The 14,004-nt window shown below is 46.3% G+C and overlaps 1 protein-coding gene across 2 annotated transcripts in view; it reads left to right on the top strand.

The window, feature by feature from the left end:
* The window catches only part of LOC149334468 (endothelin-converting enzyme 1-like), a 369,834-nt gene that overhangs the window by 310,855 nt on the left and 44,975 nt on the right, over positions 1–14,004 (top strand). For both annotated transcript variants that reach the window (XM_089555143.1, XM_089555142.1), the window contains exon 4: positions 6,299–6,471. In XM_089555143.1, coding sequence (XP_089411269.1) covers positions 6,299–6,471 — 173 coding nt within the window. The remainder of the gene's footprint in view (positions 1–6,298; positions 6,472–14,004) is intronic.

Raw genomic sequence — 14,004 nt, 5'->3', positions numbered from 1 at the left:
CCAGCAGCCACATGAATGATAACCGATGACCAACCAGAAAGAAGATGGACGCGAAGCTGAGACCAAAGTCGGCGTCAAAGGTATAAAAACGAGAAAAAATTGGAAACGAACAACCAGCAGCCATATGAATGATAACCGAGTCTTGGTTCCGGGGCAAGCAAGTGCTATTGCGACCTCCTCGGCCGTATCTGTTTCTACTCCTAATGGAGGCGGCGGCGGCCGATGCGCTGCGGCCGCCGACTACCGAGGCGACCGCCGTCCCCGACCTGCCACTCGCTGCGCCCATGTAGACAACCTCATCTGGCCTGAAATTCCCGGCCCTTTTAACCAGCGCCTCCACCCTCTTCTCCCGCCTTTCCCTGTGACGTTCTGGGTGCATGTTGCGGGGTAGGGGGGGAACGATGATATTCTCGCGACATTGTGGCGGTAGGGCGACCTTGTCGCATATGCCCCTATCTAATTTTCGGCCGACCCAGTCTAAGATGGTCCGGCCCGTATTCGTTGTACTCGGTGTTTCGAGCTGGACGTTTCGCACCGCTCGGCGAGTTCGATCCAAGTATTATGCACCCCCATTGCCAACAGGCGGTGTGTAGAGGTGGAGATATGTAGGCTCAGCGCCCTCTTGAAGCAACGCCTAATAATTGCGTCGATCTTATCTTTCTCGTTTACGCTAATATCGAGGAACGGCGTGGCGTAGCATATTCGGCAAATAATGTACGCCTGCGTCAGATTCAAGAGGCTGCGTTCTCTGAGGCCTCTGCCCTTCAACGCGACCCTTCTGAAGATCCCTGTTACTTGCGCAGCGTAGTTGCTGAGCTTCTTGATAGTTACCTCATTATAACCTTCCTCTTGGATACAACGTCTGAGGATCCTGATGTGATTAACTTTCGGGACGGCTTTGCCATCTACTTTAATTTCAAAATTCCAGACGCGCTTGCACCGGAGCGCTTTCGGATTGTAAACGACAAGTTCAGATTTCTGAGGGCAAACAAACAAGGCCCCTTTCGGCCGCGTAGGCCATTGAAATGTCTGCCGCCGTCTGCAGCCGCTCTTCTATGCTACCGTCACCACCACTGTTCAACCACACGTTGATGTCGTCTGGGTACAAGCTAAATTTTAGGCCTTCTATATTCCTGAGTGCGGCGGGAAGGCCCCTCATCGCCACGTTAAAAAAGAAGGGGGAGAGCACCGAGCCCTGCGGCGTTCCTTTACTTCCCAGGTAGAGTGTGGGGGATTATAAGTCCTGAAATTTTAGTTTTAGCGTCCTGTGTGACAGGAAATCCTTGATGTAATTATAAGACCTTTTGCCGACACCTATTTCCTGAAGCCCCGCAAGGATCGCCGCATGCTTAACATTGTCGAAGGCTTTGGTTAGATCTGAACCTAAAATTACCTTCGCTTCTATGGACCTCGAATTTATAATGTCATGTTGCAAGCGAAGCATCACGTCCTTCGTACACAAGCCCGGCCGGAATCCGACCATCTCGTGCGGCCACAGGTCGTTCTGCTCCATGCAGAGCGTCAGTCTAGCCTGGATGACGCGTTCCATCAGATTTCCTCCGCACGAAGTTAGGTAAATTGGTCTGAGATATTCTAACTCGGGCGGTTTACCCGGCTTAGAGATTAGCACCCCGTTCGCAGTTTTCCATTGCTGAGGGCGACGGCCGCCACTCCGCACCTCCTGCATGTATTTCTTGAGCGCCGTTAAGGACATGTCGTCCAGATTCCTTAATAATTTGTTCGTAACCCCGTCTGGGCCGATCGCGTCTTTAAAGTCAAAATTTCGGCCCTGACCTCCTCCTCTGTCAGTGGCGCGTCGAGAGTCTCGTTAGGAGGGCCCTTGTACTGCTGGAGGGGGAGGGATTCTGTGTCGCCGATGTAGGTGTTCACTAATTTTGCCACGAGCTCCGCGTCTGTCCCCTCGAACGCGTGCCTGGCCTTCGCCAATCTAGTGCCCGATTGTGTTTTTGAGCTAAAGTAGTGCTGTCATACGTGACTAGAAGAAACAAAGCGCAAAAGGGACAGGGCGAACGAAGAAGCAACACGGACAAGGCGCTTGTTCTCGTAATGAAGTTTAGAAGGATCACTTTGCGCTTTGTTTCATCTAGTCATGTACCAACTCGCCCACCAGTCGATTCTTCTAAAACTGTCATACGTGACATCATTATCGGGGCCTCTGCCCGTCGCTGTGCACTTCAGAGAATCTGAGCGCGGACGCCGAATTTTTTCGGCGGTTACGCCACCATTTAAAATGCTACACCAAAATGATTTCGCAGGCTTTACCTGCACATTTTGCACGTTCGGCAACCGTTAACTCATCGAATTCTAAAACCACTTCAGGTACCCTTTAAGGCTTTCTTTCGTTGCTCGCGGGATATCGCATTGCTGTGGGATTCAGCCTATGTCATCTACAGGGTCAAGCACACTTAGAGGGAACTCGGCTCCGCGTGGCCACGTACCTGTGGAGTGTCATTGCATCTAACTCGTTCGTGAATCAATGCTGAGTGGCGCACGAGAAGAGGGACATTGACGTGGTGCTTCGTGTCATCTGCCCCTTCCCACGTGTTTTCCACCGGTTTAATCGCAATAGTGCTCCGCGTGTGCGCAGCCACGCGGTGCCGTGTTCCCGCTAAGTGTGATTGACCCTGTACGTCCCGATTACATTTGGCTACTTAGGCTTTTAGGCCACCTCTGTTCTTTAGAGCATGCTCGATTCTCTCTAAATACAACTTCCTTACGTCAGTCACTTAGCGCTTGCTGATTAAATTCGATAGGTTTCCCAGTTCTAAGGTTTGACACCTTTATGCTTTGGCGTTCTTAATCAGATCTTTCATCTCCCGAAACAGCTTGCCGGTATACTGTCCAACCATCCTACCGCCTACCACTGATGGGCACCCCATAATGATAGCACTCAGATTATTATTCATAGCTTAACATTACGGTCGTCGTCCTAGGTTAAAGCCAAATATCGGTTCTAGAGCAATGTCCAGAATTTCTTTACTTTCCCTCACTTTTAACTCTTCCTTCTTAATGGGCTTCTCCTTAACTAGTTTCTTATCTTCCTTCTTCAAATATAGGCGTATTGGACATCTTACCATCGTGTGTTCGCTATTGCACACCTTTCCTAAGACCTCCAAATCTTGCACGATGCCAGGGTAAGGTAACAGTATGAAGTCTAAGTCGCTTTTAATCTCATTATTGGGCCTCTTCCACGTCCACATGTCTTGTATGTCGAAGACGGTATTTTTGATTTCTAAAATTATTTTTGCCAGCCAGTTCTACTAATAACTCTCCCCTGCTATTCCTAAAGCCTATGCCATAGTCGCTTACTGCCTTGTTTCCAGCCTGCTCCTGTCCTGCCTTATGCTGAAGTAACCCATCAGTACAGTGTACTGTGTATTTACTTTGCTCATTGCCGACTCCCCGTCTTTATAGAAACTTTCCACAATTTTGTCACCATGGCTGGATGTAGGCACGTAAGCCTGTACCATCTTCAGTTTGTACCACTTGTACCATCTTCAGTTTGTACCACTTAGTAAGCCTAATTACGTTAACTGCTACACTGTAATTAATACTATATAATTCCTCTATGTTGCCACCTACATCCCGACTGATAAAGAATCCCTACACCTAGTTTTCGTTTGCCCGCTAATCTACAGTAGCATAGAACGTGCCCACCCATTAGTAGTGTATACGCATCATTTGTCCTCCTAACCACTCTTAGATCTATTACGTTTCTTTCCATACCATGTAGTTCCTCGACAACTCTGCTAGACCAGCCTCACTGGATAAGGCTTTTGAGCTCAACATTGCCAGGTTCAGTTTTCAATTGCGGCGTGTCCGGAGCCAGAGATTCTCACATCCCTCCCCTGCGTCACAGGTGTGGCCGCCACCTTGGTCATTTGCTTCGTAGCCGCTAGAGACTGATGGGCGAGGGTTAATTGGTTTAGTCATATAAGAGGTTGTGGCCAAGTACTACACCTGGGTGGCCAGATTCTGTTCTGGTGAGTGAATACGTTATCTGTTGTGGTCACCGAGATCATGCCGCACCCCAATCCTGGTTATGGAATTCCATCGACGCGCGGATATTTATTTTTAATCCGGTGGAGAAATGCGCTTAACCGGGATTCGAAGCCCGGTCTTCATGCACACGAGGCAGATGCTCAACCTTCACGCTATGTATCCTTTATATAGCCTTCATTGATTATCGAGAAAGCAGATGGCTCAGTCGAAACGTCAGCAGTCATGAAGGCGTAGCGGAATCGGAGGTAGAAGTGCCTTATGTAAACATACTGCAATATATCTTTAACGGCTGCATAGCTAACATAGTCCTGCTTTAATTCTTCTATAAAATTCCAATAATGTAGGGTGTCAAACAGGGAGACACGGTCGAGCATATGCAATTCACCGCGTGTTTGCGGGAGGTGTTAGGAATCCGCAATTTGGAACGTTTGGGGATAAAAGTTAATAGCGAACACCTAACTAATCTCTGATTCGCTGATGACATTGCCTTGCTAAGCCACTCAGGAAATGAGCTTCAAAGCATGGGCTATGTGCGCCGTAACTTTTCCAAAACTCCGTCTTCCTTAAAATTATTGCTTTATAAAACACTAATACGTCCTAATCTGGAATACGCCGCCGCCATATGGGATCCCCATCATGATAAACTGATAACTTTGCTTGAGGTAGTTCAAAATAATGCTGCTCGTTTTATCCTGTCCAACTTTAACCGTACCGCAAGTGTAACAAGCATGAAATCTAATCTTTCTTTGCCTCTTTTTAAGCATCCCGCCGGCAGACAATTCGTTTGAGCCTCTTTCATAAACGATACCATCATCCCATGCTACATGATGCCCTCATTTCCTCCCCCAGATACGTGTCAAACCGCATTGATCATCGTCACAAAGTTGGCATTGAAACGTGTAACACTGTAACTGCATTTCAGTCTTTCTTGCCTCGTACATCACGCGAATGGAACCGCCTTCCCGCAGATATCGTCGACATAAGTGATAACCAGCATTTTCGTTCTGCACTAGCTAACATTGTATAACAGGAATATAATCTTTGTTTTGTATCATGCATTGCATCCCTTTATGTATCTTCATGTTTTGTAACCACTCCCCTCTTTAATGCCTTTGGCCTTGAGGGTTCAATAAATGAAAATGAAATGAAAAGTAAGTTTGGCAGGGCAAAACGGTTGGTATAAATATTATTATGCAGAACACCAAAATAACCTGGAATTGTCCCGGAAGGAAAGAGCAGTTTACAATTGGTAGTGAAGTGATGGCAGTAGAAAGCGAACACGTTCACTTAGGGCAGGCAGTGATTGTAGGTGCGAACCACGAGACCAAAATAACTAGAAGAATAAGAATGGGGTGGAGCACATTTGGCAGGGTCTCCACGATCAAGAATGGCTGTTTACCAGTATCCCTCAAGAGAAAAGTATAGGACAGCTGTATGTTACCGGTGCTCACCTATGGGGCAGAAACGTGGAGGCTAACAAAGAGGGTTCAGCATAAGTTAAGGACAACGCACGGAACTATGGAATGGAAAATGATAGACTTTATTTTAACAGACAGGAAGAGGGCAATGTGGGCGAGGGAAAAATTCAGGTTAATGACTTCGTATACGAAATGAAGAGGAAGCATGTGGAGGCAAGATAACCGATTGTCCTTAAAAGTAAATGACTAGATTCTAAGAGAAGCAAAACGTAGCAGGGGGAGGCAGAAAATTAGATGGGCGATAGAGATGAAGAAGTTTGCACGGATACTGTGCCCACTTCTGACAAAGGACAGGGCTAATTGGAGACCTATAGGAGAGGCCTTTGCCTTGCAGTGGGCGTAGGCAGGCTGACGATAGGGGTGATGAACTAATTACGGAGGATCATAAGTGTACAGTTATTAGATGCGGAGAATTAGCATTGCCTATCGTGCTATGGAGCTACGAATTGCGGCTGTCCAAGCATGTAAGGTTACCCCGAAGTGCGCATAGCCATGCCTCTGCGCGGCTACTGACCCGAAAGGCGCAGGTTCTATCCCCGCTGTGGTGGTCGCGTTTCGATGGACGTGAAATGCTAGAGGCCCGTGAACTATGCAATGTCAGTGGATGCTACAAAACCCTAGATGGTCGAAATCATCCGGAGTCCTCCACTAAGGCGTGCCCTAGAGCTTGAGCTGCTTTGGGACGTTAGGCGCCATAAAACAAACGAAACCACGATATACGCGACCGCTATCCATTCCGACTGAGAGGCTGCAATGACCACTAAGGTCGTTTAATTGCCTGTTCAACATTTACGCAGGATGCTACGTCCAGGACAGCCACTCGACCACAGTGGACAGATTTGCTGAAATATAAGCTGCTCCGTGTGGTGCTGCTTTGCGTTGCGGTAGTATCCTTCACCCTGCTCCTGTACCGGCCGGGGAACCGAAAGACGCCGCAATACTGCGCAACAAAGTCCTGCTCTGAGCACAGGTGAGACAGCCGAGAGCTGAGCGCTACATTGGGCCTGCACAGAGCACAACTCTAGAGTTCCACAGGTTTTGTGCGCTGAAAGGTTCTGAGAAAGAGTTCTTTTTGTGAATTGCTTGGAGCTGCTCGCGATATGAGGTCTGGCACATATATCAGTCCAATGGGAGCCGTTTCTTCGGGTAAAGCATTGACCACGGCGAACCAAATATTCTCTGCAGCATGCCCCACCCACATTTGGAGCTAAAAGGTAATTCCGAAAGGCCCGCATTTAAGAGTCCGGGTTGAGATTTCTCGCTGTCTTTATAGCAGTCAAGAAAATAGTAACGGAGCACACAGGAGCGCCAGTACGCCTTTTGCGTAAACATGTCACACAGGAGAGTTCAGAGCCTGCAGGGAGGGCTTTCTTCTGAGCCACACCGTCCGGCTCGTAACGCATCCTCATGGCTACAAATCTCCTTAAGGTAACAACACGTAAATTGGTATAGACCTCCACGAATGCTATAGAAGCCCCAGTACATAGATTACACCCAAACCCCCAGGGCGGTGAGCTTCTGACAGAGGGCGCACATTGCGAGCATTTTCGCTTTGGTTTTGTTTGGTCGCTCCTTCAGCCTATTTCTGGGCGTAACGTAATCTTGCGATGGTTTGTGCGACTCAACTGGAAGACTTTGCGCACGAGCTACGATCTGCGACGGCCATGTGCTCTTATATTTTTGAATAATTCAGTCAGTAAGCAGCTGCTTCCCATTCGTCTGGATGGCCTCACGTTCTATGGGCCCAGTGCCGTAGGGCTGTTGTCTTATGGGGCGGGCATCGTCGGGCGTGATGATTGGATGCTTCGTGATTGCAATTTTCTACGCCTTGGACAAAGGCGTGAAGCAGTAATTTATTTATTTATTTATTTGTACCTCAAAGGCCCCATTGAAGGGGTATTACATGAGGGGGTGGAATATTCAGCAGTACATTTCTTCGATGGACGATTTGAATGAGGATGAGCCGGTCTGATCCACGATGCCGTTTCGCAGGTCATTCCAGTCCCTTGCTGCATGAACGATAATTGATGACAGAAGTGCGGGAAGGGGGAGGATAGATGGATAATACTTTCTGCAGGACGAGTTGGTTAATATCTCTATCGATAATGTATGTAGCGATATGAACTTTTCCTTGTCATCTCTGTCCCTCGTCTCTTTTGTTGCGCTACATGCTTTTACAAACGCGAAGCAGGCTGTGTACAGGAGCTGTAAGGCACGCAGGCCGCGATGTTGAACTCTTCATATCTCTGAGCTTATATCACTCCTTAATAAAGCCATGTGAGAAAGTCCCCCGGCGTCGGACGCAAAACATTTCCCACAGCGCCGGTCGCAAAACATTAAGAATCTCTGCTAATTGCTCGGTAAGCGCAATGGCAGTAGCTTGGAAGAGGTGGCAAGGTTCTTTGATAAAATTGATAACCTGCAGTTCCAACCTACCGTAACGAATGCGGACGAGGCTTAGGGCCGAGCAAATGCCGTGGGCCAGCAAAAGTGAAAGGTGGCTGTCGACGACTGGTGTACTGTCACGTAGTCTGTGGAGCTCGACACGGAGAAAACAAAAACACAGGCGCGTGGAGGAATAAAAACTGTCGGAGGAAATTCTAGGGGCGAAGCTGCGTTAGTGATAATGGGAGTTGTCATGAGCATTTCACCAAAAAAATGCAACTGTCCGCTTTCGGAGATCAATAATGGCCCTATTTTATCGGCGAAACCCAACTCCAAGAATCCGGTCACGGGAACGGTAACGGAGAACCAGGCAGCTCCCAATGAACGCGGAGTTGCGGTTCTTGAGCCTAGCTTCGCGATGCATAGGAGGAGTGAAGGCATGTCTGTCAGCCGTATGGATATGCGGGCCAGACCATGGTGTCGTACTTTTTAAGAAGTGATTTTGAAGTATGCCGCTTAAAATCGAGCGATCTGCTCAGATGCCCACCATGTTGCTGCTGTTATGACCATCGAAAAGCATGGGCATGTCTAGTGAGAGCCGGTCTCCGGGGAGTTTGGGAGCTGTCGCGATGTCGACCTGTCCAAGTCATCCGATGTCTGCGTCGTAGGAGGGTTTCTATCGCCTCTAGTTCCAGTGACCCCGCCTTCGTGCATGAGTTGCTGTATTCAGTTTTTCATGCCAGGGCTGGGAACTGACCCTGCGTTGTTCGCGGTAAGTCCAGGGCTATTGCTGACGTTGACGGTCGGCGAGGTGACGGCAGCCAACTGAGGGGTCGCGGAGAGTGAAGTGGTTTGGTTTGGTTTAATTAATGGTGTTCAACGTCCCAAAGCGACTTAGGCTATGACGGATGTCGTCAATCAGTGAACTGGTTTGGTTTAGTTTAATTAATGGAGTTCAACGTCCTAAAACGACTTAGGCTATGACGGATGTCAGAAGTCACTCACTCACTCACTCACTCACTCACTCACTCACTCACTCACTCACTCACTCACTCACTCACTCACTCACTCACTCACTCACTCAATCAATCAATCAATCAATCAATCAATCAATCAATCAATCAATCAATCAATCAATCAATCAATCAATCAATCAATCAATCAATCAATCAATCAATCAATCAATCAATCAATCAATCAATCAATCAATCAATCAATCAATCAATCAATCAATCAGGTTTTATTTCACATCACGGATGTGACGAGAGGGGACAAAAAGCCTATATAGGCTTAACGGAGGTCCCCACCAGGGTTGCCAGATTGGGCTATTAATAGCCAAATTGGGCTACTTTTTGTCCGAGTTGGCGTTAGAAATTTCGTTTTGGCTATGTGGCTACTTTTGGGCTACATCTTTTTCATGCGTGAAAAAAACAGTTAAAGTAGTTATAATGTGCTCTGTTACAATTATAGAGTGACCGAAGTAAAAGGAATGCTGGAATCAAAATGCAGGCTATAGCAGGTTACAGAAATTGAGCGCGTCTGCTACAAAATGACAATTTGTAAACGCTGTGTTCGAGGAAACATGTGTTTCAGGCGGTCAAGGATCATGGCCTTTCGATTTCTGTTATAAAGAGTGGACACTACGTGAAAGTTGCCCCCCGGAAACACGTCACGGCCTATAGATTCCACTTAATCCACGAACTAACGCCACCCGCGCGCGCGCGCCACCGAACAAAAACTGTTGCTGTCTTCACATGTGAGCGTTCTCCCATCGACGGTGCACCACGGGTGACCATGGTACCAGAATAGAGGGAAAACACTAAGAGAACTTAAATCTTCTAACGTGATGCGAATGCGTAAGCATTAAATGCTACTGTTTCACTTCTGTTGCCTGGTTTCGTGATCCTCACATGTTAACCGTTAATCGTAGACGTGGCCTAGTGGTTTGGGGCATCCGCTTCGGCTGCGGTAGGTGGCTGGTTGGAAACCCACCGCCAGGCATGTTCTTTTTCTTGTATTGTTTATTCTGGTTCTGCGGACACATTCTGCTCAAGATACGCATGAGGCAAGTAATGCTTACGCATTGATAAGGTCTTTCGGTTTCTTCCTATTCTCGTGGTGGACACAGCAAGCGCGCCACTCGCAAGAGCCTACGCTTTTTCTGCAGCCTCAAGCGGCACACGTGCAGCCCTCGAGATTCATTGCGAGCGACGCGAGAGCGCCGTGTCCATTGCGTAATCTGCGTGCACTCATGCGGAGCCATGGAGCCATCCTTCGGCGCTGCGCGGAATCCACTGTAACTATCGAAGGCGGCGGAAGTTAGTGGCATGACATGGCACTAGATCCGTCGCTACGAGAACTTTAATCAGAATGGGCGTGGGCGATGTACATCCGGAACTCCAAAAGGAATGGAAAAAAGAGCCGGAATTCAAGGGCAATATGTTTTTCTCATTATTGTGAACGTGCTGTTAGACTGAAGATAAAATCGACACAGATTACCATCTAATGGCATATATCCTTGATTTATTCTGAGCTCATGCATATCGTAGAATGTAGCTTCAAGAAGGCGCATGCTGGATGCTTTGAGGTGACGTTCTCAGTGTGAACCTTTCTCTTAAAGCATAAAATTGAAATGTGAGGCTGCGTAATTATACAGTAAACTATTTTCACTGTCGATGTGTCTAATCTGCGCGCGAACATTTAAGAGGTGAAATATTCCTAAACTAGAGCTGTGATTACGTTATATAATATAGCGCCGCCGTTCTTTTCCGCGTGCAGACTGGCTGTCGTCACCTGCCTCAGGTGATATGGCCTACTGCCGCACCTGCAAAGTGGAACTGCGGCCCCATCTTTGGAACCTGGCTAGCGCACCTGGTTAGCCGCACTGGTTAGCCCGCATGACGGATGGGAAATGTAACAACGGAAAGAACACGCCGTGCGCACCTTCTCAGACATCATGTGCGGGAAAGAAATCTAATATGTAAATATTCTAGCCGAAAATTAATTCAATATGCTTAAGAAATGTCGTCCCAAAAACAAATATTTTTGGCTACTTTCGGGCTACGCAAAAATTTCGCTTTTGGCTACGTTTGAGCTACAGCGGAGGCTAATTTGGCTACCTGAGGTCGGAGACATCTGGCAACCCTGGTCCCCACCCCCTACAGCAGCTTCACTGCGCACAAAGCCTGCAATCACACAACGCTACAGTACATGGTATGCCTGTGACATATTTAAATGAAGAGCACATTGCATCAAAAATAAACATGTTCAATGCACCAATAAGGACATAACCGTCAAACATTCAGGTCAAGAGGGAAGGCACAACCGCAGGCTGAGTTAGTACAGAAAAGAAAGTAACTATATGTTTTTACCTTTCACTAATTACAGTTTTTCACAATTGTTTAAAGTGAATGGCATATTTTAGGACAGCATTTGTCTGCCGTAGGCAGTTCGCGTTCACGGTAAATACCAATTGTCTCCAATGCGCGTATTGTAGGGGCGTTCTCTGCATATTAGTCTAGACAAATCAGCGAGAAATGCAGTTCCTTGATTAATATTTTATGTGTACTTTTTGCTAAGCACGACAGAGTACGACTGCACAATAGGTACAATGTGTAATGCCGCCAAGAGAGGTGTGATGTGTGCATCATTTGGAATGTTGTTAATCGCGCGAACGGCTTTTTTCTGTAGCACATAGAGAGTTGTATTATTGGAGACATTGGTGCCACAGACTAAGATACACTAAATTATAACACTCGTGAACAAAGAGTTTAATATATAGTGGCTGGCTTGTTGGTTACACATCGTGACAACAACAGCGCGGTCGGAACGCGGACGAGAAAGACTGACACGAACACAGGCGCCTGTGTTTGTGTCAGACAGCGCTGTGTCTTCCGTTTTCTTGTCTTTTGTGCTCGCCTTCGTTCGCGCTGTTTATTCAAGACAGTCTTTCTCGTCCGTGTTCCAACCGCGCTGTTGTTGTCAAGAACAAACAGCAGTATAAAAGTTTTTTATGCAATGTGGAAAGTAGTACCGAAACTTGGCCAGCATATCTACTACTCTTGAAATTTTGGCTGCTGTATTATCAACATGAAGACCCCATATTAAGTTCTCGTGAAATGTGACACCAAGGCTTTTAACGGAAGAGGAGTCGTGTATTTTTGACGAACCGATTGATAACGTTAGCTCGGAAACAGACTTATTGCGGGTCTAAAACGCACAGCTTTAGGTTTGCTTGTATTCATATTCAGCGAATTAGACACTGACCAGTGGTGTAGCGAAAGTAGGCACCTCGTAGCATTTACTTGCAATCTCGATACACATGGTGCTCTGAAAAATAGGCAGGTGTCATCAGCGTACATAGCAAAAGTTGTGTTAGGGTCAATATTTACAATATCATTAATGTAGAGATTAAAAAGTAGCGATTCGAGTATGCTACCCTGGGGTACGCCGGCAGAAATACGCTTGGGGTCAGATAGTGTCGTATCAATTACAGCCTGCTGAAAACGGGCCTCTAAATCAGATTTGATAATACTATAGAAACTGCCTCGGAAGACATCTGTCTAGTTTTAGCAATAAGGTTTCGTGATTAATGCGATCGAACGCCTTCGAAAAATCTACAAAACTGCCTAGAGTTAGTTCTTTGTGTTCAAAACAATCTAAAATCAACTCCTTCTGTGTAAGAAGGGCGGTCTCAGTGGAGTAATTTCCTAAATTCATGCTGACTGGGTGTGATGAGCTTATGCTTCGCGCAAAAACGTAGAAATAAATTGTTAGCATTCCCTCCTTTATGAATTAAGATGACGCTCGCAGTTTTGCACTCTACTAGGAAAGGTGGCCTGGGTGAAACAACAGTTAAAGGCATGGTCCAAGATAGGACAAAGGACATCAATTACATGTTTCAATGGTTGGATCTGGAAACCATCCACGTCCTTCGATTTGCTATTTTTGACGCTACTAAAGCATCGCTAGATCTCGTTTTGGTCTGTTGGAGCCAGGAAAGCGGTAAACGAGTTTGACTGACCAAGATATCTTATGCAAGTAGGGTCATGAATGGCATGCACAACAGACACAAAGAAATCTTGAAAAGAATCAGCCAGCATTTTTTTTTGCTGACGTCTCATCATCTATCCAATTCAATAATGCTTTTGGATGGATTAATAATAGTATTAAATTGTTTCCGTACATTATTACTTCTTTTGAGAACATCCTTGTTGAATAGACTATGGAAGTATTCTTTCTTTGCCTGACGAAGAAATGATGTCACCTTTCTGCACGCCTTAAATCTAAGGAAGTCACCAGTGCTACTATTCTTAATAAAACAGTTATTAAGGTAGCTCTTGTGTGTTCGCATCTTTAAACATTCTTTGTTTATTCATGGCTTACGAGCAGTCGTTGGTTTTCTGTTGTTCCGATATGGGAAGCATTTGAAAACACCGGTTTTATGATGCTTATACATTGATCATATGCTTTATCAGTATCTCTAACCTCATAAACTGCACTCCAGTCCACTTGCTCAAGTCCAGACTGAAAATGTGTCAAGGTATCCTTATGCACTAACTGTCGCTGTTTCTAAGTAGCTTTATTGGACTTACGACTATCTATGAAATCAAAAATTGGTAGGTGATCACTAACCTGGCCAGAGATAACTCCAGATACGATTGACTTCTCATGCAAATTTGTCATGAAAGCGTCTGTTTAAGTTGCGGTCGATGGCGGACAGGCGCTTTGGGTCAATAATTGCATTGATGAAACCGTTACAGTCTGTCAGATTATTTGACGCTGCTGGGTAGAGGGTGTAGAAAAGTCCATATTGATGTCACCACGAAGGACTACCTAAGTAAAGTCTTTTTTTCTGTTATCCATGTTAAAAAGGTGTCAAGAAACGAAAGTAAGTTTGTGACGCTGCCACATGGAGGTCTCTAAGAAACAGAAAAAATGTCCTGCCCAGCCTTTAGAGAAAGTATTTCAAAATCTTCACATGATTTAGTAAAGTCAGGAAGAACTGAACACCGAAAGGATTCCTTTGCAGCTATCATTACTCCCCCGCCTTTTTTATTTAGGCAGTTTAGTGTGAATGAGTTATAGTGCGGCATGGTAAGGGCTTCATGATCTGTTT

Source organism: Amblyomma mixtum, chromosome 8 (assembly GCF_055824585.1).
Source record: "Amblyomma mixtum isolate Tamu chromosome 8, ASM5582458v1, whole genome shotgun sequence".
NCBI classification, from domain to species: domain Eukaryota; kingdom Metazoa; phylum Arthropoda; class Arachnida; order Ixodida; family Ixodidae; genus Amblyomma; species Amblyomma mixtum.
This window is presented reverse-complemented; position numbering and strand designations above follow the sequence as displayed.